The 26079-nt window shown below is 36.7% G+C and overlaps 2 protein-coding genes across 12 annotated transcripts in view; one reads left to right on the top strand and one right to left on the bottom strand.

The window, feature by feature from the left end:
* HNRNPH3 (heterogeneous nuclear ribonucleoprotein H3) overlaps window positions 1-3769 on the top strand; it is a 44025-nt gene extending 40256 nt beyond the window's left edge. For all 5 annotated transcript variants that reach the window (XM_077778684.1, XM_077778688.1, XM_077778689.1 and 2 more), the window contains exons 7-10: window positions 778-913; window positions 2147-2242; window positions 2319-2411; window positions 2528-3769. In XM_077778684.1, the coding sequence (XP_077634810.1) occupies window positions 778-913; window positions 2147-2242; window positions 2319-2411; window positions 2528-2604 (402 nt within the window). In that variant the 3' untranslated portion in view covers window positions 2605-3769. The remainder of the gene's footprint in view (window positions 1-777; window positions 914-2146; window positions 2243-2318; window positions 2412-2527) is intronic.
* Window positions 3770-3994: 225 nt separating this feature from the next.
* RUFY2 (RUN and FYVE domain containing 2) overlaps window positions 3995-26079 on the bottom strand; it is a 45128-nt gene continuing 23043 nt past the window's right edge. For 3 of the 7 annotated variants that reach the window (XM_077778679.1, XM_077778677.1, XM_077778678.1), the window contains exons 13-18: window positions 24280-24399; window positions 16474-16603; window positions 15956-16050; window positions 11594-11642; window positions 6379-6456; window positions 3995-6293 (exon numbers count right to left, since the gene is read on the bottom strand). In XM_077778679.1, coding sequence (XP_077634805.1) covers window positions 6150-6293; window positions 6379-6456; window positions 11594-11642; window positions 15956-16050; window positions 16474-16603; window positions 24280-24399 — 616 coding nt within the window. In that variant the 3' untranslated portion in view covers window positions 3995-6149. Of the gene's footprint in view, window positions 6294-6378; window positions 6457-11593; window positions 11643-15955; window positions 16051-16473; window positions 16604-24279; window positions 24443-24618; window positions 26034-26079 lie in introns of those variants that run through there. The other 4 variants (XM_077778681.1, XM_077778680.1, XM_077778683.1 and 1 more) reach the window with 4 other exon arrangements.

Below are 26079 nucleotides of genomic sequence, written 5' to 3'. Positions count from 1 at the left end.
TTTGTGGGTTTGAGCCCCACGTCGGGCTCTGTGCTGACAGCTCAGAGCCTTGAGTCTGTTTCAGATTCTGTGTCTCTCCTCTTCTCCCCTCCCCTCCCCTCCCATCTCTCTCCTCTCCTCTCTCTCTCCTCTCTCTCTCCGAGTCTGTTTCAGATTCTGTCTGTCTCTCTCTCTCTCTCTCTCTCTCTCAGAAATAAATAAAACATTAAAAAAAAATTAGAACTAAGTGATCTGTTTTGGGAGCTGTCCACATATAGTTGGTATATGTGTATCAAATTCCATTGATCTAAATCCTAACACCTAAATCCTATGCACATGTTCTAAGTCTCAGGTGACTTGTTCTTTAGCAGTTTTGAAATACTTGTGAGTTGGGACCCACTCAGTGGTAAGATATGAGACTTCTATTTAGAGTGAACTATGCTCTGGGTTAGAATTTTTTTTTTCTTTTAATATCACTTAGCTTTTTTTTTCTTAGCTTACTCTATTTTTTTAAGTAGGCTCAGCACTAGGTAGAGCTCAGCATGAGGCTTAAAATCAAGATCTGAGCCATAATCAAGAGTTGGACACAACCAACTGAGCCACCCAGGCGCCCATTATTAGCTTATTTTAAAGAGACTTTCTTTGCATTTTCCTTAAGTGTATAATCTTCTATTCCCAGAACCTTTGTAATTGATAGCCTTGCAATAGAGGGCAGTAGAGAGGTTTGTTTTAATGCATAAGGGTATATGGTAATTTATTAATCTAAATAGAAAAACTAATAACAAATGTTTTTTTCAGTTTTTCTCACCACTAAATCCAATACGAGTGCATATTGACATTGGAGCTGATGGCAGAGCAACAGGAGAAGCAGACGTAGAATTTGTGACACATGAAGATGCTGTAGCTGCCATGTCTAAAGATAAGAATAACATGCGTAAGTGGGATCTTTGGCTTGCTAACTTAACTCATTTCTCAGTGTAAACTTTAAAAAAAAATCTCATCCTCAAATGTAAAATGTTACAAGATCTGTAGATAATTCTTGGCAGTCACTGGGACCTAAAACCATATGGCCTCTAATAAGTTCAGGCTTTTTAATGGCTTTCTAGGGCACTTTTTATTTTTTTTTAATTTTTTTTTTTTTTAATTTTTTTTACATTTATTTTTGAGAGATAGAGTAACACAGAGCGTCAGCTGGGGAGGGGCAGAAAGAGAAGGAGTCACAGAATCCGAAACGGGCTCCAGGCTCTGAGCAAGCATTCAACACAGAGCCTGACGCAGGGCTCGAACCCACAAACCCATGAGATCATGACCTGAGCTGAATTCGGACACTTAACTGACTGAGCCACCCAGGTGCCCCGCTAGGGCACTTTTTAACGAAGAGTTAATTCAGGCTTGGCACTTGACGGGTTATCGCAGCTTAAGTTATTAAAGAGGAAAATAGGTATGTTACTTGCTTTTGCCTGAGTTCCCATGCCATTTGCAAATTACTTTCTAACCCATACATTGATTAACTTGATTATTTCTGCATGCGTTAATTCATTTTATATATTAAGTTTTACCCTGACCAATGATTCCTAAATCTGGTTGCACACAAATGGTTTTGTAGTCCGTAAAAAAATTAAGTTTTTGTGGACCTTACTTTCATGATTTTAATTCAGTTCTTTAGATGTGGAATGTACATGTGGACTTTTTTTGTGTTTTTGAGAGCGCAGGCATGCATAGGGAAAGGGCAGAGGGAGAAAATAAACAAGCCCCATGCCTGGCACGGAGCATGATGTGGGGGCTTGGTCTCAACAGATTTCATGACTGAGATAATGACCTGAGCTAAAGTCAAGAGTGGGATGCTTAACTGAGCTACCCTGGTATCCCTGGGAACATGGGATATATTTTTAAGAAGTACACTAGCTGGTTTTGTAATAATGAATCAGTCTTTTTATAGATCAGGAAACAGAGTCCTCAACCACTTTTTTTTTTTGCTTGTTCAGGGTTGTACAATTTGAACAAACTTGTTAAGTTAGGTTTTAGCCCATCTGGCATTCGTTTTATTCCACATAGGAGGCTAGAAACATGCTTTCAGGTTAATATTAGCTAGTCATCCTTTTTATGCTTTTATTGATAAACTTGATCCATCATTTCTTTCATCTCTATTAATCTTTTTTTCTTAAAGAACATCGGTACATTGAACTCTTCTTGAATTCTACTCCTGGAGGTGGCTCTGGAATGGGAGGTTCTGGAATGGGAGGCTATGGCAGAGATGGAATTGGTATGTAAAGTTTTTTAAATTAACAGAGTTACACACTTTACAGTCAATCTCAAACTTTTTTTTTTTCTTTTTTAAGATAATCAGGGAGGTTATGGATCTGTTGGAAGAATGGGAATGGGTAACAATTACAGTGGAGGATATGGTACTCCTGATGGCTTGGGTGGTTATGGTAAGTGTCTTTGATTACTGTGGTTTGTTTATCTTTGTGTGGACCTTTTTAATGTGGTTACACACTGATATTTCCTGCTAAACAATTCTACATGTCTTTTTTTTTTTTTTTTTAAGGCCGTGGTGGTGGAGGCAGTGGAGGTTACTATGGGCAAGGTGGCATGAGTGGAGGTGGATGGCGTGGGATGTATTAAAGCATAACCACCAACATAAAAGTCCTGACAACAACGTCTGGTCTACTAGACTTTCTTACAGATTCAATTTCTTTTGTATTTTAAGAACTTTATAATGACTGAAGGAATGTGTTTTCAAAATATTATTTGGTAAAGCAACAGATTGTGATGGAAAAATCTGTTTTCTGTAGGTTTTATTTGTTGCATACTTTGACTTAAAAATAAATTTTTATATTCAAACCACTGATGTTGATACTTTTTATATACTAGTTACTCCTAAGGATGTGCTGCTTTCATAAGATTTGGGTTGATGTATTTTACTATTAGCTCTACAAGTAGTATAGTATAATTTTAGAGGACAATGGTTCACCTTTGCATAAACTACAAGTCTTTAATAAGCAGACATCTGGAATAGAGCTTGGAAAATAATTAGTGTAACTTTTTTCTTTTAATTTCTCCTGGACAATACTGTAAATATATAAAACCTAAAGACTGAGTGTAGGTGGCTTCAGGAGTATAAATTCCGCTAATTTCTATATTAGTCATTCTTTTTCAAATGTCATTATCAAGCATAGCTCTGGAATGTTGAAGGTCTAAAAGGTATCTGGATTTCTAAATATTCCTAATTGTGTTACCTAGGAATGTGTTGGAAGTTTAAATTCTAGCCCTAGATTTTCACTCAGCACTTGACTGAAGTACCAAAAATGTTTCCCAAAAAAAGATAGTTGTAAGTTATCTCAAAATGTCTTAGACTAGGTTAAGGTTCTCAGTGAATGAGAATTCAGTACAAAAAGTATTTACTGTGGAGTATAATTCTCACAGCTGTTCTTTTCAGTTTCCCTGCCCAATAGTTAAGAGTATATGATTTTTTTTTTAGTAGCTGTATAAATGACTAAACAAATGTAAGAGACAAGTCCATGTGATAGTCTTAATTAAAATGAGAGTCCTGGAAGTTGGATTTTGCATTTGATATCTGTTTGGAGTTTTAGAGCCATTGTGTTAAAAAATACTATATGTAGCAAGGAAAAGGTGCTTTTTACTTTTAATCCCTTTGATCAATATGGCTTTTTTCCAAATTGGCTAATGGATCAAAATGAAACCTGTCAATGTGAATTCATTTATTGACCTTGTTACTTGTTTTTGCTAGAAATGTTATTAATGTAATAAATATCAACGTGGGAGATAATAGTGTGGTCTGTCCTAGAATGCTTTGTGTCGGCTACTGATTGTAAATCATATTGGTAAAAGGTCCTGTATCTAGGTGAACACTGGAGAAGGTGACTCCTGAGGAGTGATTTCTGCTGTTACAGAAAGAAGGAAGCTGTGTTAGCTCAAATGGAGCCTATCAATCAATCAACTGAAGCAGTGATTTATTTAATGCTTGTACTACTCCTTTAATTAGCCATTTAAATATTAGGCTCCTACCACTTATCCTTTAAAGATCTTATGTGGTTTGATTTTCCCAGGACTATCCTATTAAAATCAAGTAATAAAAGTCATAAATGCAAGTTGCCATTTGAAAGGCTAATTTTTCATATCTTTTATTTGGTTTATAAAATTCACATTTTGTTTTAAAACATCGCAGAGTAAAAGAATTACAGTCACAATTCCTTGGCACCACCACAGCATTATTGTAGTACTGGCTAAAATACTTTCTATGAGGGCAAATCTTGACAAATAGTATAGATCACAATACAAATTAAGTTTTATAACAAAATCCAAAATTTAGTATAGCTAGCTTTTAAGTAAGAGCCCAAACTAAATGAAACAAGGGGGGATTGCTGTCCTAAAGGCTTGCATACAAGCCCAGATCAGTGGTGGGTGATCATGGGAGTTTTGAGTAACAAAGAATTTAAAGGGGGACTGAAAATCATGGTTTATTTGTTGAAGAAACCAGCCTTAGAATTTAAGCAAAATCACATTCAGAAATTTGCTCTAATAAGCAGCACAGTAATAAAAAAGTACTTGAAATTTCATATTTGCTTATTTTTTAGCAATCATAAAAATGTTCATCCCATCAATACAAAACAGTTCAAGAATATAATTCATCTCTTGACAACATTTTCTGTCGGCACTCAAGAAAGACCACCTAAAAATCTGTACAGCAGTTCTAACTGAAGACCTTAAAAGCTAACTGGATATGGAGAAAATCGAGTAAAATACTGGCTTCATACTTTGGCGATTTTGAAAATTTATTTTTTTAAACCCAAGTGAAAATAGTATATTCTGAGGAAAGGATCCTGCAGAATAAGTAATTCCATTTTAGGTGGGAGGAGGGTAGTCAGGATTAATTCAGGATCAATGATAAATTCCTATGTGACCTGTGTGAAGGGTCATAGACTTAAAGTGCATAGCTAAAATTAATACCTAAGGGGAGGCGGGGAAAGGGTATCCCAAGTTTGAGTGCTACTCAAAGGATTAATCATACAAGGGTAACTACATATTCTTGGTACGCTACAAGCAGTGTAATGAGATTAGTGTTTATTGAATCTTTCATGCTTGAAATAGTTGATGTGTTTATGGCAGGGCTGAGATCAGATCATCTGCTCCAGATGCTGCCTTAGAGGTTCTCATTATATGGTGAATACTTCACTGTGTTTATAACTGCAGTAGTGGATCACTACTATGATGTAATGCTTCCTAAAAGTTATTAGAATATGATACAATAAAAAATATCAAAGGCAAAGTTTAGCTGTTTTAGGTTTCTCCTTTAATGCTTAGAGGAGAACCACTCCGGAGCCTGTAATCCCTAACAATAAACCTTTTTTCTGGGGACAGATCTTTCTTTTTAATTTAAAGAAGTATGAGCCCTCCCTAAAAAAAAAATTAGTGTTAGCAGGAATAGCATATGGAAAGATCTGCAAGTGGTAACTTTTTTTGGTAAAAAGAAAAGGATAGTTTTAACTTCCTTTCAAAGGAAAAAAACAGGTAAAATAGTACCTCTTTAACCCACTATATCTGAAAAGTACTAATAAATACATTAATGATTACAGGAAGACCAAAAGGAGATTTTATAGGATAAAGTATTGGCCATTTCTAATGCAAAATGAGCAAAGGCAGTAGGGCAGAAAGGACAGAGTTAAGGTTGAAATCTTAGCAAGCTAAGGAAGTCTCTCGAGTTGGAATAGTAATACTTGTAAAAAGTTCAATGTATTTCTGATCTTTGAGAACTGTGAAGCTTTAAAGTGCATTAAGAAACCTACAGGCACCGTCAAATACCAACTTGACAATCTGGAGAGTTAAACCATCTGCACCCCTACTTTTAAGAAGGCCTTTACAAAATAAGGCAAGTGTGTGTGTGAGCTATGTTATCTGGCCTTTTCAATGGCGTTAAAAGTTACATGATTATTACATCAGTTAGGAATTAAGCTAAATTTTAAAGCATGCCCTGTTGAAAGTTCTTGAGTAACAATGAGCTATTCTACAGCTTCTAGTTCCCATGAATATGTGGAAGATAAAACCATCTGAGAGCTGCTTAATAAGGGCTGTCTAAACAGCATATACGTGTTCACACATTAACCACCCATTGTAGGTACACTCATATGTAAGGACTTAGTTCTGGAGTTTTATGGCAAGTTGGATGAGCATCTCTGGATCAGCAATGCGTGACAGGAATCACAAACCCGTACTGGCTTTGGTGAAGAAGGCAAAGGCAATTCGTTGTCAGAGCAAGCGTTACAGAAAATTTCCCCACAGTTCCTACAGTGGTGCTATTAAATGGAAAAATCAAAGAAAATACAATTAGAAGACCTGTTTGCACCAAAGCTTTTGGATTCACTTCCTTATCTCCCTTACCTTTCTCTTGGAGAGTGAGAATTCCTTTTCACAAAGTTTACAATGTGTTGCTTCTTTGTCTTTCAACCAAACCAGTCCCTAGTAGGAAGAAATGTGCATGTAAATGCTCAAAGCGTTAACAATAAAAATTGCATGTGAAAATATTTTCAACCAAGAACATCTTGTGGGAATATACAGAAATACTGACATAGTTGGGAGAATTAACAAGTGTGGGATTTGCTTCAAAATAATCTGGTTAAGGGAGAAGGGGCAGGGGTTAAATATAAATAAAACAAGATTGGCAGTATATTAAATGCTGAAACTGGGTTAACTTTTCTCTGTACAATTGTATGTGGACATTTCATTATAAAATCTTTAAATCTACTGATGGGTATTCACTTTAAGGAAGAAAAAACCTTAGATATAATGTAGTCCAAGATACAAGGATACATTTTTCACTATAAAATGCATGAGTTTGGCATTAAGTATACCAAATATCAGTCCTTAAAATTTGAAGAGAATTTGGAAATCACGTTTGAAATTGTTATTTTAGATACCGCCTTAAGTTTTACATGTCTATTAATTTCCCTTAAGTTATATAATACATTTAATAACCACTGTGTAGATGAGCAGGAAATGTTATGTAAGTGGTCTTTAACAGGTGAGAGTTAACGACACCTGAAATTTCTAAATGGACCCATTCTTAACCCATCCAAGACCCTGGCTAAGAACATTGTTTTTCTCTTTGTTAGATGATGCTTCTGATTAATCTCGCCACATGTTCCTTTTTAAAATGGCCTAGACTAGGGCATAATGCCAAAGAACCAAGCAGAGCTGACCCTTGAACTTAGGGGGTAAAGGGTATCGACCTCTATATAGGCAAAAAATCCACATATAATTGGAGTCCCCCAAAGCTTAACTACATTTAATAACCTGCTGCTGATCAGAAGCATTAGCATGAACAGTTAACACATTTGTATATGTATTACATGTATATATTATTATATATTCTTAAAGATAGAGGGGGACAAGAAAACTCTAGATAGCTCCTATCAGACAAATACCAGTAAAGAATCAAATGACTGAATTGTAGATTTTTTTTAAAAGCAAGATGAGAACTTAAAAATACTCCAGTGCAGGCCACCTGGGTGTCTCAATTGGTTAAGCATCTGACTTCGGCTCAGATCATGATTTCGTGGTTGGGGAGTTTAAGCCTCACATAGGACTCTTTGCCTGACAGCCTGGAGCCTGCTTTGGATTCTGTGTCTCCCTCTCTCTCTGCCCCTTCCCTGCTCGCACGCTCTCAAAAGTAAAAAATAAAAACATTTAAAATAATAACCCAATGCAACTTGATGAATGCCATTAAAAAGGAAAGTGACTTTCCAAATGTCCAAAAGCCACTTAGTGGAAGCAGCTTTGCTTCCTGCCAAGCTATATACCTTAAGGGATGGCGAGCCTGATGTGAAGCAGGTTTCCAAGCAGCATTAGGTTCAGAATTAATCTTTCTGACATCAGAGCTTGGCCTTCCAAATTTATTTTAAGCTGAATGAATTTACCCTTCCTGTCTCCCAAATAGAAAGGCTGTACACTGCAGAGCAAGCCTCGTGCATCAGCTTGGAAGGGACCTCAGAGATTAGCACCTTTATTCCCATTTGACAGATGTGAAAACTTGTCCAAAGAGCTGACGCTGCCTCCTCAAGGAAACAGTTTTCTTTTTTCTTTTTTTGAAACAGTGTTTTTCAAGCAGAGTCAAAACTAGAAGCTATTACTCTGTAAACATGGCCATTATTCTCTGCCCAATTCCAAAATGTCAGCCACCCAATTTACACACCCAAGACAGGATATTAGAGGCTCCTTCTCTGAAGAAACTCAGTTGCCCCAGAGAAAAGTCCTATAGATATTAACATAACTTGGAGAGGGTGACCAACAGTTTACTAGTTACCAGATTTCTCTGTGGTGAGGCCTATGGTCTATAACCACTCTCATCCCCCCACCCACACACGCAGGGCTTCCAAGATTTTTTGTACCTTTATTGAAATGGGAGGGTTTCCCAACATTTAAGGAATGACAGGCAGGAGGTACTTCAGCCAAAGAAACAAACCCAAGAAGGGAATTCAGAAGACAGAATGGCAGTAGCAGAAGAAAACTTTAAAGAAACTAATGAATATCCCCAGAGATAAAATGCAGATGCTAATCTTAAAAGGAAAAATACGTAAATAGGGCCTGCCGAATATTAAAAATATGGTAGCAGAGAGAAAAATTCTCACAGAAAGTTGCACCAGAATCTAACCAAACCTTTTAGGTTTAACTTCCAGTTTACAGGCAGTAAAAGGACAGAGGAACAAGTTTACTACTATGAAATGGTAGATAAAATCCAGAATGTAAGAAACTGTAGGACAGCCCTCACAGACCCAATCAACAGGTCAACAGCAAGGACAAAAAAATTAAGTCACATATAAATAAATCCATTTCCATATATATAAAAACAAAACTCTAGATAATATTTTGTAAAGAGAGACAAAGGGCGCCTGGGTGACTCAGTGGTTTAAGCGTCCGACTTCAGCTCAGGTCATGATCTCGCGGTTCGTGGGTTCGGGCCCCGCGTCGGGCTCTGTGCTGACAGCCAGCTCAGAGCCTGGAGCCTGTTTCAGAGTCTGTGTCTCCCTCTCCCTCTGACCCTCCCCTGCTCACGCTGTGTGTCTCTCTCTCTCAAAAATAATAAAACATTAAAAAAATGTAAAGATAGACAAGAATGATTAGACTATAAAGAAAAACAACAGTGACTAACACAAAATTACTACTATAAAGAGGAGAACATAATCTCCCTCTAGGCTAAGTTATGGAGTATGCCTTTGTTTTTAAGTTGTATGCATACAGTTATATACGTGGTATATTTCATAATGAAAAAAATTTCACAGAGTTTAAATAATGAGTTGGGCAGACACCCGTGCCCATCCAAAAAAATGTGAGCAAAATAAAAGGCATCTATGCAGACGCACAAATTCTTAAAACCTTGATCTTCATTCAACATTTTCCAGGAAGCAACCAAAGGATGCACTGCCCCAAACAAAGGAGGAGACCAAGAAGTTAAAGGATTCAGGTAATAGGAGCTCTAACATATGAGAAGGGTAAAGGGAAGTCTGAGAATGGAAGCAAAGGAAAATGTCAAGACAGGTTACCAGACCAGACTGGAGCAGGAGAGCAAAGAAATCCAGGAGGGATGACTCCAAGGAAAAAAGAATTAAGGGGCGCCTGGGTGGCTCAGTCGGTTAAGTGACCGACTTCGGCTCAGGTCGTGATCTCATGGTTCGTGGGTTCAAGCCCCACATCGGGCTCTGTGCTGACAGCTAGCTCAGGGCCTGGAGCCTGTTTCAGATTCTGTGTCTCCCTCTCTCTCTGACCCTCCCCTGCTCATGCTGTCTCTGTCTCTCTCTCAGAAATAAAAAAAAGAAAAAAGAAACAATTACCTGATTCATTTTACCGTGTGAAAATCTTTGATCCAGCATGTTACAGATGTGTTTGAAGGTATGAGAAAACTCCAATGTTCAAATACAACAAAACTTTTAAGGCAATTATTAACGTCAGAGGAAAAAGAAGTAGTTCAAGAAAGAAAACATAGTCCCAATATACCACGTAGCCCAACAAAGAACGAGATTTAAACAGCCATAATGAAGTATATCCAGTAAATGAATTCTACAAAAACTTTTACTTAATTACATTGGAAGGACAATGAAGAGTAAACAGACCAGGGTGGGAGTGAGCAAAACTCCTCATCTACCATGTTAACCAGGCAATAGGTCTAAACTAGGGGCGCCTGGGTGGCTGAGTTGGTTAAGCATCTGACTCTNCTCCCCCCTCCCTCCCTCCCTCTCAGAAATTAATTAAAAAAAAAAAAATAGGCCTAAAATAAAAAGGTCTTAAATAAATGAGTGAATTATACTGCATAAATTTAGAAATAGGGGGAAGTGCCAGAAGAAACAACCAAGAGAATTCAAAGTAACTCCCTTCAGGTGGCAGAAGCCAAAGTGGATAAGGGGTGAAGAACAAGAGACTGCTACCATTATTTTTTAAGTCTTCCAAGCACTAACTGACCTTTTAAATTATTTTCATGTAACATTTTCATGTTTTTTTATAAAAAACAAAATGGGGAGGCACATGGCTGGCTCAGAGGAGCATGCAACTCTTGATCTTGGGGTTGCGACTTCAGGCCCCACACTGGGTGTAGAGATTTCTTATTTTTAAGTTTATTATATTATTTTTAGAGAGCAAGAAAGAGAAAGCATGAGCGGGAGAGNTGGGAGTGAGCAAAACTCCTCATCTACCATGTTAACCAGGCAATAGGTCTAAACTAGGGGCGCCTGGGTGGCTGAGTTGGTTAAGCATCTGACTCTTGGTTTCTGCTCAGGTCATGATCTCATGGTTCATTTTCAAGCCCTGCTTCGGGCTCTGTGCCGCCTGACAGTGTGAAGCTGGCTGGGGTTCCTTNAGGGACAGAGAGAGAGAGAGAGAGAGAGAGAGAGACAGAATCCCAAGTAGGCTCCACGTTTTCAGTACAGAGTCCAACATGGAGCTCAAACTCATGAACTATGAGATCATGACCTGAGCTGAAATCTCAAGTCAGACACTTGATCAACTGAGCCACCGGTGCCCCCAAAATAAAGAACTTTTTAAAAATGGGAGCTGTGATAGGAGGCAATCTCACTGAAGTACTCACAGAAAGACTATTTTCTCCTGTGTTGTGAAGGGATTCCTGTAACCAGACACATTCAAAACCCTGTACTGATAGACTGTACTAATCACTTTTCACACATACGAACCTCAATATTCAAAGCAACCCGGTGCAAAATCATAAGGCCATTTCACAAGCCATTTTAGAAGAGAAAACAGACTCCATGAAGGTATAACTTGTTAAAGTCAAAACCTGGTAAGTAATAGACCAGTATAGAAACTCAAGAACTCAAATTCAAAGACCATTTCAGTCTATCAGGCCATGCTTTGTAAGAGAGTAGATAAAACTATTTCCAAGGTCATTTCCAACATGATTATTAACTCTAGAGGAATAATAGGGAGGAGCTGGATCCCCGTCGTCCCAGCTCCCTGTTCAGTGCTTCTGCCTCTATACAACGTGGGATTCACTAAACTATACCTTAGATTCATACAAGTCTTTTTTACCTTCTGTTGGAGACTTTCACATATATCTATACTTCCCTTCTTGAGGAAAACACTTCCTACTCACCTGCAGTGCTTTGTTGGCTTCTTTTATATCTTCTATTTTAAGTTTTGATCTATAAGGATTATAAAATAGATCCATATTCAGTAAATACATTAAATATAGAACATCTAGCAATTCATTATTAAGGTACCGGGTTTTCATAGAATACAAAGTTGTATTCATGCATAATGATTCTAATGATTGTTTTTGACCAGAATTATGTTTTTTCTATTTTCCTAAATTTTCAAAATTTCCTAAAGCAAAAATGTCTTCTTTAAATTTAAAATTTGCTTTCTTTAGCAAAAGAATATTGGCATTTTCATGTGGTTATGAGAATATTAATAAAAGCTATCATTTATTGTAGGCTTATGTGTGCCAGACACCTTGATATAAACTTTGCATGCATATGCTCATTTAATCTTAAAAAGAAATATTTTAAAGATCAGTTGTAAAAAAAATAACAACAATAAAGATGAAGCCTGATGAGGTTTCACTCTTGTAACAGGTCACAGAGGTAGTAACTGCAGAAGCCAGGATTCAGGCCCTGCTCTTTATGACAATGGAGCCTACTGCTAACCATTATGCACACTATTTCCCTACCAGATGCAAAAAAACCAGTAAGAGTAGAAATATTAAGGAAAATAGAGCTGTGATACTTTTCACCTTTTGAAAACACATGTTAATGAACATGCAGATTACAAACAGCAGTAATTATCTATGATCCTACCACTCAGAGACGATAATCTACATGTTGAGGAGATGAGAATGTATATATTTTAAATAAAACTATCAGTTATATAGTTTTCCATACACAAAACTCTTCTTCCTGAAATACAACTTTTCCCTTTTAACAAAATTAAATTTGGTTCCTATTATTCCAAATGACCTTTCTCCTCCCACTCCCCATTTTAAATAATACCCAAATGGTTTACATAAAGCCTAAAAGCTTTTGGTGAAATAGAAGCAAAGATTAAAAAGTACCCATCCAACCTCAGTCCCTCCTCATCAACAAATTTTGTTAACAAATATTCATCACCCTGTATATTAGGGAGGAATCGGTTTTTACTTAATTTCAATCTGATAGCTTATAATGACAGGAAGAGGAGGATGAAGAGAAGGAATAAGTGTTTTACAGATAAACCGGTATGGTATGGGGAAACTCACAGAGGCCACTGTCCCTCATCCAGCCCTGATAAATTATTCTCACCACTCAGAGGACAACAGTTTAGAAAAATAAAATAAGTTCTGACTCAAAACTGGCCCTTACCCATGTCTTATGAACTACGGTCCCAGAAACAATAGAGGAAAGTTAATAAATCTGCGCCATAAAAATTCAAAGATTAGCAAGAAAAAAACACATCATAAGTGAAGTATAAGGACAAACGACAAACTAGTAAAAAAAAAAAAAAAGATGTACACTGTGTACAATTTTTAAAATCCCATAAGAAAAAGATGAGCAATCCAACCAAAAATGCAAAAGATATGAATAGGCAGTAAACTATAAATACAAATAGAACACAAATGCATTCAGATGCCCAGGGGCACCCAGCTGGTTCAGTCGGTGGAGCATGTATGTGACTCTTGATCTCAGGATCGTGGGTTCAAACCCCATGTTGGGGATAGAGATTACTTAAAAAATAAATAAATACAGATGCTCAACCTTGATTGTGGTTAAAGAAACACAAATCAAAACAATAAGATTTTCAACTATCAGATAGGTAAAAACAGGCGTTCTCTCCTGCTACTGAAGGAGGTCTAATATCAGATGGAGGATGACTCGGCATGACCAGAATTTCCTAAAGCACATTCTTTCTGGCCCAGCAGTCACCTTTGAAAATTAGTCTTCAGATATCCTCATTAAAGTATAAAGTATATCAAGATATCAACATACACATACAAGGATGTTCACAGCAGTATCATTTATAGAAGAAAAAAATTAGAAACAGTTTTAATTATAGCACATCTATCCGATGGAATATCTTTATGTACTGACACAGAAAAACCTCTTAATATGTTCCTAACTGAAAAGACAAAAAAGAAAAGAAAGAAAAAAACCCACAAACTTCAGAAGAACATGCATATAGTAGTCACACAGGGGACAGGCATGCAGTCTGTACATGCACAAAAAAAACTTAGTCAAAATAACCCTTGAAAATTCCTTAAATAGCCCATGAAGTTCAGTATATATTGTTGAGTATACCCAACCTTGAGCAGTAATTTTCATGCAAACTAAAATTCGAGAAACAAGAAAGCAGACTAAAGGAAAAAGGGGGGTAAAAGTGAATTCAAGAGCGCCTGGCTGGCTCAGTCAGTAGGACACACAACTCTTGATCTCAGGGTTATAGGTTCAAACACCACAATGGGTGCAGAGATTACTGAAAAATAAAATCTTCAAAAGAAAAAAAAGTCAATTCAGCTATCCGAACATTCAAATGATCATGTGTTTAAAACAACTCTAGTCTTTAGCACTGCATAGGAGATGGGTGAAAAGTTATTCCCATTTTACTAATCTAATCTGTTCTGGGTTGTTGTTGTTTTTTTCTTAAGGGGGGCACAGTGAGCAAGAGGCAAAAAGAGAGGGGAAGAGAGAGAGAAGCAGGGCTCACCCACAGCAGGGCTCATGCTCACAAACCATGAGATCATGACCTGAGCTGAAGTCCAATGCTTAACCACCCAGGTGCCCCTATTCTAATCTGTTTTAATATTAAACTTTTATGATCTTAATAAATGTATTTTGTTGTGAGGATTGTACATTGTTTAGTACTTGGCACTTGGAATAGTGCCTGGCACATAATACAAGCTTAGTATTTGCCAAATGAATATATGGGAAGTAAGATAATAAACACTCAGCATACAGTCTGGGTCAAAGTACTCACTAGGTGAATGGCAGATTAGAATTGAAATCTTGCTTATCAGAGTCACAATGCAAATTGTTCTTTGAATTGATACAAACAAAAATAGCTTTATCTTTTTTTTTTTTTTTTTTTTAAGCCAACTCTACCCCCCATCGTGGGTTCAAACTCACAACCTCAAGACCAAGAGTCTCATACTCCAACAACTGAACCAGCCAGGCATCCCAACAGCTTTATCTTTTTGAAAACTGGTATTTCCTTTAGTGGTTTTAGTAAACTACTCTTTCCTGCGGCACCAGAAACTGGTTTCAAGACTTCTTAATGAAATCTCATCTTTTGAAATGAAGTCTCCATTCTAGTTATGATTTCTATTGAGTTTAATTTTTACCAATGATACATATGTATGTATATGTAACTAATCATATCCACATAAATGACAAGATGCTCAGGCACAGTTTTGTTCTAAGGTTCACTAACTAGGGACTGATACTTGGGAGAGGGAGGAAATTGCGTTTTTTGCATCTTTTTGTGCTTTCTGAATTTCTAACCATATAAAACATCAAAGGGATTTATACAGGTGATACGATTATGAGCGCTATAGCTTTCTTACTCTTACTTTTCTGTGTTAAAAAAGGTGATGCTTCCCCCCCCACCGTTGCAGTGATACGTTGGATACTAAATTAAACCTTCTAGAGCTTATCTCAGGTACTTGGCATTGTGTTCTATCAGGGTACAAAGACGAAGCTGCTAACCCAAAACACAGACCACACAGAACAAGGAGGAAGATGTGAGACAGACAGAACAGCATTTCTCCTTCCTGTCTTTCTAGGAACCCAGTAACACTTAACTGCAGCAGAACCAACCTTACTGTATAAAGTCAGGCCACAACTCTAGCATAGAACACTCTCCACTCGTCACAACGCTGGCTCCTTCTCAAAACAGTCTGAAGAAGGGGTGCCTGGGTGGCTTAGTCGGTTAAGCGTCCGACTTTCACTTAGGTCATGATCTCGCGGTTCGTGGGTTCAAGCCCCGCGTCGGGCTCTGTGCTGACTGCCAGCTCAGAGCCTGGAGCCTGTTTCAGTCTGTGACTCCCTCTCTCTCTGACCCTCCCCTGCTCACGCTGTCTCTCTCTCTCTCCTTGAAATAAATAAAAAACATTAAAAAAAAAAAGAAAAAAAAACAGTCTGAAGAAGATCTCTCCAGAGAGTTTGAAATTCTGGTTTCTGTTTTTCCAGGAAAAATATATTAAATGGACTTCTGAATTCTCTAATTTGAAGAAATTAAATAAGAGTCTTAACTTTTATCTACAGGAAGCATTTAGAGCTAAATTTACTAAACTGAACACAACTTTTAACAAAATCCCTCCAATCCAGTCTTGCAAGTTTATCTTTAAGGTTTTTGCTTGCTTTTGATTTTCTTTAATAGTTCCTATCTTTCTTTTCTACATATAAACTTTTCTGCCTATTTAGTTTGGCACACTCATACCTTTATAAAAGTCAATGATTACAGAGATGAAAGAAAAAAGAGAAATTACTCGCTAAGTTTGCTGCCAAGTTCTTGAAGAGCTTGCTCCTGTTCGTGATAGATTTTTTTCAACTGCTGATTTTCATCCTGGATGTTAAGGAACTCCTTCAAAACAATAAAAGACAGAAAATGCAATTTAAAAGAAATAAACAAGAAACTCCAAATTGTATATATACCAATAATTAGGAACATATGTCCTTTAGTTTTTTTATAAAAAATAGAACTCTATGTCCAAGTTCTTTCATAGCTGCTCCATCAAATATCAGCCATTTCACATTCATTTAATCTCCCTACTGGTTTTGTGTTTTTTAAGTAAACTCTCCACCCAACATGGGGCTCAAACTCACAACTCCAAGATCAAGAGTTGCATATGCTACCAACCGAGCCAGCCAAGGGGCCCTTCTTATCAGTATTTTTAAAGGTAACTAGTATATCCTGTCTCTTTGGTATAAATATAAATGATGATTTCTCTTTTTAAGTAACTTAGTTTTTAAAGATGTAATTTTTAAAAGTTTTACCACCATTTACTTTTTTAAGACTAATGATCTGCTGGGTCTCATTTCTAAGATGAGATAAGGTATCTTTCTCCTTTTGAAGATCTTCCTGCAAAGTCTGCCTCCATTCCTTCTCAATCTTCAAATCAGTTTCCAGCTGCGCCCTTGAATGACAAATACACAGAAGCTTAGTGCTATTTATCACACGAGACTTGTCTATATTCTTTAGTAACAGCATCTTTTTGGTTGACGGTTTTCACTTTTGTGCATTTCTTCAGGTATTTTCTTTCATAAATATTTTTTGGTAATAAGTTCAGCAGCACAGGGGTTTTTGAACCTAAGTTGTCAATCTATTTGCCAACCACAAAAACTCCTTCCTAAATAATAATTTATGTCATTTTTCAATTCTGTAAACATAAATGCTGTAAGAACACAGAAAATGCCTGGAAGGATTACCACACTATTAAAACTAGTTACGTATGGGGAATGGAATCAAGGAGAAAAATGTGAAGTTTTATTTATTTACATTTCTGTGCCATGGGAAAATTTTATGACAAACTATATTTCTGATATAAGACTTACAGCAACCACTAAAGCAATTTAACAGCAGTCACAGACAAATCAACCCTCGTACAAAGTGTTACTTTACAGACTACTGCTGAAAGCTGACCAATTACAGGACAGCTCTAAGACAAAGGAGACACTGGGGGAAAACCCATTCTGCCTGGACATGCCATACACATCTGAAACATGACCTCCTCATTCTAATAGGGACTAGCTGGCAAAACGGAAATAGACAAAATCCTACGTTTTAGGACACTGAAAAGAAATCATTTTGAAAATTATTGCTCATAAGTAGGTATTACAGATGGAGCATATACTAATAAAGCTATAGTTCCTAATTCTTTAGATTTTAATCCTAACATATCATAATATTGAGACTATCACAATATTACATCATTTTAATATTCTTGTGTTAATATTTTGATTACTTTTATTTCTTCATAAAGTTATTAGCATTTCCATCTACAGCCACATTATTTCTCAGTGAAGTAAATTTTAGATTTTATAATTCAGGTTGAAGAGAAGAGAGAACTCTAAGTGGAATTTACAAAGTGTTGATAAATACTATTTCACTACACATTCAAAAAGAATACAAGGGTGTCTGGATGGCTCAGTCGATTAAGTGTCCGACTCTTGATTTTGGCTCAGGTCATGATCTCACGGTTTATGAGTTCAAGCCCTGCATCAGGCTCCACACTGGCAATGTGCAGTCTGCTTGGGATTCTGTCTCTGCTCCCCACCACCGCCACCACCACTCTCTCTCTCAAAAATAGATAAATTAAAAAGAAAAATAAAGAATACAGAGACAGGTTTATGTCACCAATAGTGAAGTAACCAAACTACAGAGAGGCCTCATCATCCAGAATCAGAAAAAAACTAAGTAAAACAGCAAGGGAAAAACATGTTTAAGTTATTATAAATATATTGTCAAAACACATGTTGAACACCAAAGGCAGAAATCGTAAAGAAAAAAAGAAAAATTCAACTACATAAACATTTTAAATGTCTAAATGGAAAAACATTATGAACAAAGTTTAAAAACAGTAAACTTAGAAAATATTTCACTGCCTGTGAAATACCCAAAGTAAATACATAAAGAGTTCTTTTTAAAAAAATATTTTTTAATGTTTATTTACTTCTGAGAGAGAGAGACAGAGGGTGAGCAGGTGAACGGCAGAGAGAGGGAGATACAGAATCCAAAACAGTCTTCATGCTCTGAGCTGTCAGCACATAGCCTGACACAAGGCTCGAACTCACAAGATCATTACCTGAGCCAAAGTCAGATGCTTAACTGAGCAACCCAGGTGCCCCAATACATAAAGACCTCTTACAAATAAATATTAATAAGCTGAACACCCAAAGGGAAAAAAGTAGATGAGGCAATTAACAGAATAAAGATATATAAAAGGATCTCACCAATAATCAAAGATATGTAAATTCAAACAATAAAGCACAATTTTTCAGGCTAAAGGATTCTTCAAGTTAACTGATATGATAGTATAGACCTATATTAATTGATATGAAACAATATCCATAACATAGTAAATGCAATAAACAAGACACTAAAGAGGGGCGCCTGGGTGGCTCAGTCGGTTAAGCATCTGACTTCAGCTCAGGTCATGATCTCACGGTTTGTGGGTTTAAGCCCCATGTCAGGCTCTGTGCTGACAGCTAGCTCAGAGCCTGGAGGCTGCTTCAGATTCTGTATCTCCCTCTGTCTTTCTGACGCTCCCCTGCTCACACTGTCTCTCTCTCAGAAATAAATTTAAAAAAAAAAATTTTTTTTAAAGACACTAAAGAGCATGTAGCATGATCCTCTTTCTAAAAAACATCCATGCATACCAGAAAAAAAGACACTCATCAAAATGTTTAAAAAAAGTTTATTCTAATTTTTATCTTCTTGAAATTTTTGTTTTCTTATATTTGACCAACAGCATGTAATATTTTCATTGTCAGAAATCAATAAAATTACTTTTCCAAAAGTGGAATTTGTTTTTCTTGGACATCATCCCAGCTGCCCATTTCTACAGAAACCATTTCAATTTTTCTGAGCCATCAGGGATGCCCCTGATCTTCAAATTGTTCACATATTCATACTCTTCCAAAATGTCACCAACTGAGAGACAAACTTACTTTCATGGTTTCAGCAGAAACAAACATCTCTCTATGGTTGTATGCTAGATTTATTGAGAGGGTTAACCCTATGGGAAGAGCCAGGTCCCTATAGCATTAGTTGTGTCATCCTTTGGGCAGGGAACAAATAGCTGCATCAATGCAGATAAATATCAGATTTGTCTAAGTGATTCAGTAACACAGAGTACCTGGGTTTTAAGACTGTATTCTAATGCCTGGCAGAAGAGTTCCAGTCTTGCTTTTCATGTTTTTCATTTGGTAGGGCATAGGCTTAAACAACAAAACTTTTCGCATCATTAAAAAACCTGGTAACTTAGGGGTGCCTGGGTGGCTAAGTCAGTTGAGCATCCAACTTTGGCTCAGGTCATGATCTCATGGTTTGTGGGTTCAAGCCCTGCGTCAGGCTCTGTGCTGATAGCTCAGAGCCTGGAGCCTGCTTTGGATTCTGTGTCTCTCTGTCCCTCCCCTGCTTGAGCTCTGAGCACTGTCCCTTCCCCCAACTCAAAAGTAAATAAACATTAAAAAATTTTTTTTAATTAAAAAAAAGAAACCTGATGACTTAAATGTTCCTTGTGATTTTTGTTGCCAAGGGAGCCCTGAAAATGCTGGCTATCCTTTTACAGAAGTCTTAAAATTGAGAGAAAATGTTCGTTTACTGAGTGTTATTTTGGGCGATGGGTTTTAGTTTCACAATGTACAAATAATGCTTTTCAACTAAGGTAATATTCCTTGGTCTAAAGCCTTATTCTATAGAATAAGGAAAAGGGAACTTAGAATTTTGGTTATGGAGAACATGGAGTAAACCCATTTCTACCTATCCCTCTAACTAAGAATAGGTAAAAACCCTAGACGTTATATATAAATAAACATAAGAAGTTTCCCAAAGGGAGAGAGAAGGAAATCCAGGTAGGAACCCTGTAACACAAAGAATAACATGGTGATGAGTTCCCTGAGGCTTCTTTTTGCCTTCTGTATAGCTCTGAGTGGGTGTTAAAGAAGCCCACTACCTGAAATAGATACAGAGGGAAGGGGAAGGAAAAGGGGAAGGGGAAGGGAAAGGAAAGGCTTCTTCTCATTTGCTAAAGAACTACGAAGAGTCAGCCTAGCAACATAAAAACCTTTGTGACAATACATACCCTATTCAGGGAAGGAGGGGCGAGGTGGCAGGAGGAGGGCAGGTAGAAGGTAGAAAAAACCATAGGCTCCCAACCACTGTCAGCAAAGGCCAAGTGAAGAGCTAAAATTTCTATCCTCATCTGGCAATAATGAAGTGGCTTTCCCAATCCCCAATGTGGTAATATCAGAGAAGGCTGAGTGGGCAGTCTGGACTTTCACTAACACTCAATAGTAATGAGATGTCTACCACCCTTAAATTAGTGGAGACGACATGGGGAACCTGGGCTTTTAACCTCACATCAGTAACAAGGCATTTCTCAGCTTCCCCATAGGATAAGTGAAAAACCTAAATTTCAACCCCTGCCTAGTGTAATTAGATACCTCTAACTCTCCCCACCAGGACAGTGTCAGCAGAGACCACGGGGAGGCTGGACTTCCACTCCTACTTGTCAGTAACAAGACACCTCTCCTCTCCACCACTCCTTAGTTTCTTAGTAGAAACTAAGTGGAAAGCATAGATTTCAATCCTTGCCGCATAGTTAGGCATCCTTCTCTATCCCATCCAGTGGTCCCACTTGGTATAAAGAGTCAGTGTCTACATTTCTGTAGCAGTGTCTACACACCTGCTAGTGTGGTTTCAATGGAGAACTGCTCAAATATAAAATTAAATAGGATACAGTCTCATAACAATTCTACAAACATCCAGAGTGCAATTGAAAAACATTTGTCATAACAACACCCAAGAAAAACCCCAACTTGGATGAGAAAAAAAGAAACAGATGCCGGTGTGTCAGATAATTTTAGACAAGAATTTTAAAGCAGTCATAAAAAAAATGCTCCTATGACCAATTAAGAACACATCTGAAACAAAAAGCAAGTCTTAGCAAAAAAATTCAGAAAGGAAGGAAGAAAATATAGTCAAATGGAAATCTTAGAATTGAAAAATACAATAACCTCACTAAATGGGCTCAGTAGGAGAATGATGATAAAAGAATGGATTTCAAAACACGAGAATATGGGGCACCCAGCCGGGTCAGTCAGTAAAACATGTTGACTCTTGTTCTCAGGGTTGTTGAATTCAAGCCCCATTTTGGGCATGGAGCCTACTCAGAAATAAGAAACAAAAAACACACAACACAACAACAGAAATTACCCAATTTGAACAAGAGAGAAAAAATAGACTGGAAACCTACAGGACTACTAAAAAAATTAAATTAAATTAAATTAAAAAATTCAATGTTATCAAAATTCCAGAGAAGAGAGAAAGCAGGGGGACCTGAAAATATATCTAGAAAAAAAGATAGCTAAAAAATTTCCAAATTTGGCAATGATAAACATAAAAATTCAAGAAGGTGATGAATCACTTCTCGGCCTTTCGGCTAAGATCAAGTGTAGTATCAAGAAGATGACCATGGGGCATATGGGTAGCTCAGTGGGTTGAGTGTCTGACTTCAGCTCAGGTCCTGATCTCATGGTTCACAAGTTTGAGCCCCACGTCAGGCTGACATTCAGAGCCTGGAGCCTGCTTTGGACTCTGTGTTTCTCTTTCTCTCTGCCCCTCCCCCGCTCATTCACTGTCTCTCTGTCTCAAAAATAAACACACACAAAAAAATTAAAAAATTAAAAATGACCAAAGTCCAAAAAGGATAAATCCAAAAAAATAATCTTGGGTAAGGGAACAATGATTCAAATGATGGTATTTTTCATCAGAAAAATTTGAAGACCAAAGAAAGTGGTACAACACTTCACAAGTACTGAAAGAAAAGTCAATTCAGAATTCTAAGGATATTCTGGAAATATCCTACAGAAATGAAGATGAAATCAAGACCACAAATGGGAGGAAAAAAAAAACAATTCTAAGAATTTGCTGCCAACAGACCTACCCTAAAAAGAATGGCAAATAAGTACTTCAGACACAAAGAAGAAAACTTAAAATATCAGGAATGAAGAAAGAACAATAGAGTTTTTTGAATTATGTTTCATGGTTGAAATTCAAACTATAATATTGTCTGACGTGGGGGCACCTGGCTACCTTGGCTGTAGAGCATGCAACTCTTGATCTCAGAGTTGTGAGTTCAAACCCTACACTGGGCTTAGAGTTTACTTAAAAAGTAAATAAATAAAAACTTTCTAATACTGTCTGATGTGGTTCTCAATATTATGCAGAGAAAATATTTAAGCAACTTTTGTTATAAAGGGGAGTGGACAGAGGCGCCGGGGTGGCTCAGTCGGTTGAGTGTCCTACTTTGGCTCAGGTCATAATTTCACAGTTCATGGGTTCGAGCCCCATGTCAGGCATTATGCTAACAGCTCAGAGCCTGGAGCCTGCTTCAGATTCTGTGTCTCCCTCTCTCCGCCCCTCCTCTGCTCACGCTCTATCTCTCTCTCAAAAATAAATAAACATGAAAAAAAAATTTTATAAAGGGGAACAGAAAAAAGACTTAAGTGTAGGTAAGACTTCCACACTTCATTCATAGTAGTAAAACACCAGTAGACTGTGAAAAGCTGCAGACATATATAAGACCGTATCTAGAGCAATCACTAGAAAATCTATACAAAAGAATGTACTTAAAAACATTATAGATAAGTCAAATATTAATTCTAAGTTATATTCAACTCATGAGAAGGCAGGGAAAATGAAATAAAGGAATTAAAAATAAAATAAAACAAAACAAAAAACTTAAGCTCTCATATCAACAATTACACTAAATGTAAATGGACTAAATACATCATTAAAAGAGATTCGTTAGGGGGTGCCTGGGTAGCTCAGTCAGCTAAGCATCCAACTCTTCATTTCAGCTCGGGTCATGATCTCACAGTTCATGGGATCAAGCTCTGTGTCTGCCTCTGCACTGATACTGTGGATCATACGTGGGATTATCTCTCTTCCTCTCTTTGCCACTCCCTTGCTTGTATATGTGCACTTTCTGTCTCTCAAAAATAATAAACTTAAAAAAAAAAGATAAAAAAGTGAACTATAAGAAACTTATTTCAAATATACTGATAATAATAAACATTAGACCAAAAGTTTAAAGACTGAAAAATTCAAACATTAATTTTCTGTTTACTACAACATTAATCAAAAGAAAGCAGCTATGGCTCTATTAATATCAGATAAAGAAAATTATCAGAGACAAAGAGGCATATCATATAATGATAAAAAGGTTAATTCACCAAAAAGACATAGCTAACAATCCTAAATGTGCTGGCACCAAACAGAACTTCAGAATACAAGAACCAAAACTGATAGAAGTAAAAGTAGAAATACCCATATCTACAATTATAGATCGGATATTCAAGAAATCCCCTCTTGATAACTGACAGAACTATTAGAAAATAAGCAAGAATAGAGAACTTAACATTACCTCAATCAAGGAATCTTGCAGCTCAACAAATTATACATCATAAATGGCATGTGGTCTTAATGATCTATTAAATATGATACAGAATATTTTCTATTGTTTAATTTTAATAACAAAAGTCATACATATTTACTGGGGAAAAAATGCTGATTTTTATAAAGTACAAACTAAAATACGCCTGTCAATCTGCCATCATTCCCCTGAGATAATCATTCACCAGAATCTGAATTCTTAAAACTCTTTTCTTTATATATATAAATATAGACATATGCATGGTTTTAATTTTATAAAAAATGGAGTATTTCGCAAAGTATCTGCAACTTGTTTTTTCTTCAGTCCAATGACATATACTGACATCCTTTCTTCCTAGTTGGTGATAGATATACAGATCTATCATATGAAGTACTAATAAAAATGTTTTCAGAAAACATGTTCTTCGATAACGTAAGTTCTTTTGAGATATAAAGGTCATAATATTACACTCAGTATCTGAAAACATAAGTTTTATCATAATTATGTTTTCTAATTTTTTTTCAAGGAGAACTCCACAATCTAGCTGGCATCATTAACGAAACAAAAATATAGGTATCCCACCTTGATGTGCAAAAAGGGGCAGTGGGGATTATGTTAATACAAGTATTTGTTTCCAAGAGTGAAATACTCACAGCTGTTTCTCCTTTTGGGAGATTTGTTTCTGCAGACTGTCGGATTTACTCTGACACTCTTGTAGATATTTCTTGTCTTCATCTTCAGCTTCCATTTGTGCCTTCTCTGCTTGCTGCAATCTGGTGTAATTCAAATCAACTTTGGGTAAAACTGAGGCTAGAACTAGGGTGTAAAAGGGTGAAGAAGACAAATAAAAGAAAAATGGGGAAATAGAAACATTTCTAAATGAAAACAAAGTTTGGGGGGAAACTCACAAACTCAAACGTGAAAGAGCCACACAATGTCTAGAAATTGTTTTGTGATTTTTTTCAACATAACATATAATATGCCCGGAATACTATCTTCAAATTTGTTTTATTTCTTGTTCATAATTAACAATGCAAAGCAATACAGCCTTTACCATTTATGTAGAGCATAATGAATCAACTTTGAAAGTATAATAGGTGCATTACTGTCTTTTTACAAAACCATGTAAAGCATAGTATTTATGTCTGCACTAAGTGAAGAAGCCACATTTGTTATTTACTGTGCTAGGATGTGTATGCCAGGAATCAAATGTGCTGCAAGGCCAAGGGCAATGACCTGCAATTACTTCAAATAACAGCCAAGTCTTCCCTGTAGGATCTTTATGCATTTACTAAATTATGCCAAAAGCACTGTGTGTGTGCACACGTGTGTGTTAAGATTCAAAATATGGTATTAGTTGGCAACATTCTCTAGAGATCATTTTTGTTCATCAATGACATTTAAAAATTAGCTAAAAATGTGATTCTAATTTGCTGTTTTTAAGTCATTGCTTCTCCCTGTGCTTAGCTCCACTCCCTGACTCCCATCTAGGATTTCTTAGATTTAACTTTGATATTTTTATAAGAAAACATTTCCCACATATTCAAAAGACATGAACTCCTCATAGGGAATCATTGGCAAAATTTCTATTCAACTAGCCAAAAAACTGCCTCTTTTCTTCCTAAAACCATACCAATGGGGCAACCCTGACACATTTTAGGAGTATAAATGCTACTGCTAAGCAAAAGAGAGTAACATTCAAGTTATCTCTAAATCTAAATTTAAAAATTAAGGTGGAAGGACAGGAGTGCATTTCTCTAAGATTACAGAAACTGAAATAAAATTCAGTGAGGTAGGGCTTCAAGTTGTGCTATCATAGAAGAGGGCTAAGGGAACTGGAAAACTGAGCTGCTAAAGCACAAGAGAATGGCCAATCTGGGTTATAAACTATTTTAAAACATATTTAAAAATCAGTAAAGGAGCCATTAGGCAAAGAGTGGGCCAACAGGGAAAAAATTTGTGCCAACACATTGTGAAACCAAACGTTAACTTATTTTGAAACAATGTTTATATTTTCCATCAAAAAGTAGCTAAAAAGATAAAACTGCACTTGAAAATCCTGACCTCCAAAAGGTCAATACTCAAATCAGTCCTTGTGCACAAGGTTTGAGGAATGTGTTTTTGGAAATCCAAGTGCACCCACTCTGCTTTATGGCAGTGTATTACCACAGCAGCTGATCAAGAAGTATATGGGGCTCCTAATACCCTTTTCAAATACTTAATAGCATAAATTATTTTCTGTTTAATATATTATAAAATTGCTGATTCTCTTTTAGTCTGTTTAAATACAAGTGGTTTTCAGAAAGATATATCTTTGACCAGCTTGTACTGGTCCTGAGTGTCACTGCTGGCATATTTCACCAATGACATTGCAATTGTCCTAGTTTGAGTTAACAAATCATTGTCACTTCATAATGGAATGGACAGAAATCAAAGACAGAAAAAGGTAATAA

Source organism: Crocuta crocuta, unplaced genomic scaffold (assembly GCF_008692635.1).
Source record: "Crocuta crocuta isolate KB4526 unplaced genomic scaffold, BGI_CrCroc_1.0 scaffold167, whole genome shotgun sequence".
Classification (NCBI taxonomy): domain Eukaryota; kingdom Metazoa; phylum Chordata; class Mammalia; order Carnivora; family Hyaenidae; genus Crocuta; species Crocuta crocuta.
This window is presented reverse-complemented; position numbering and strand designations above follow the sequence as displayed.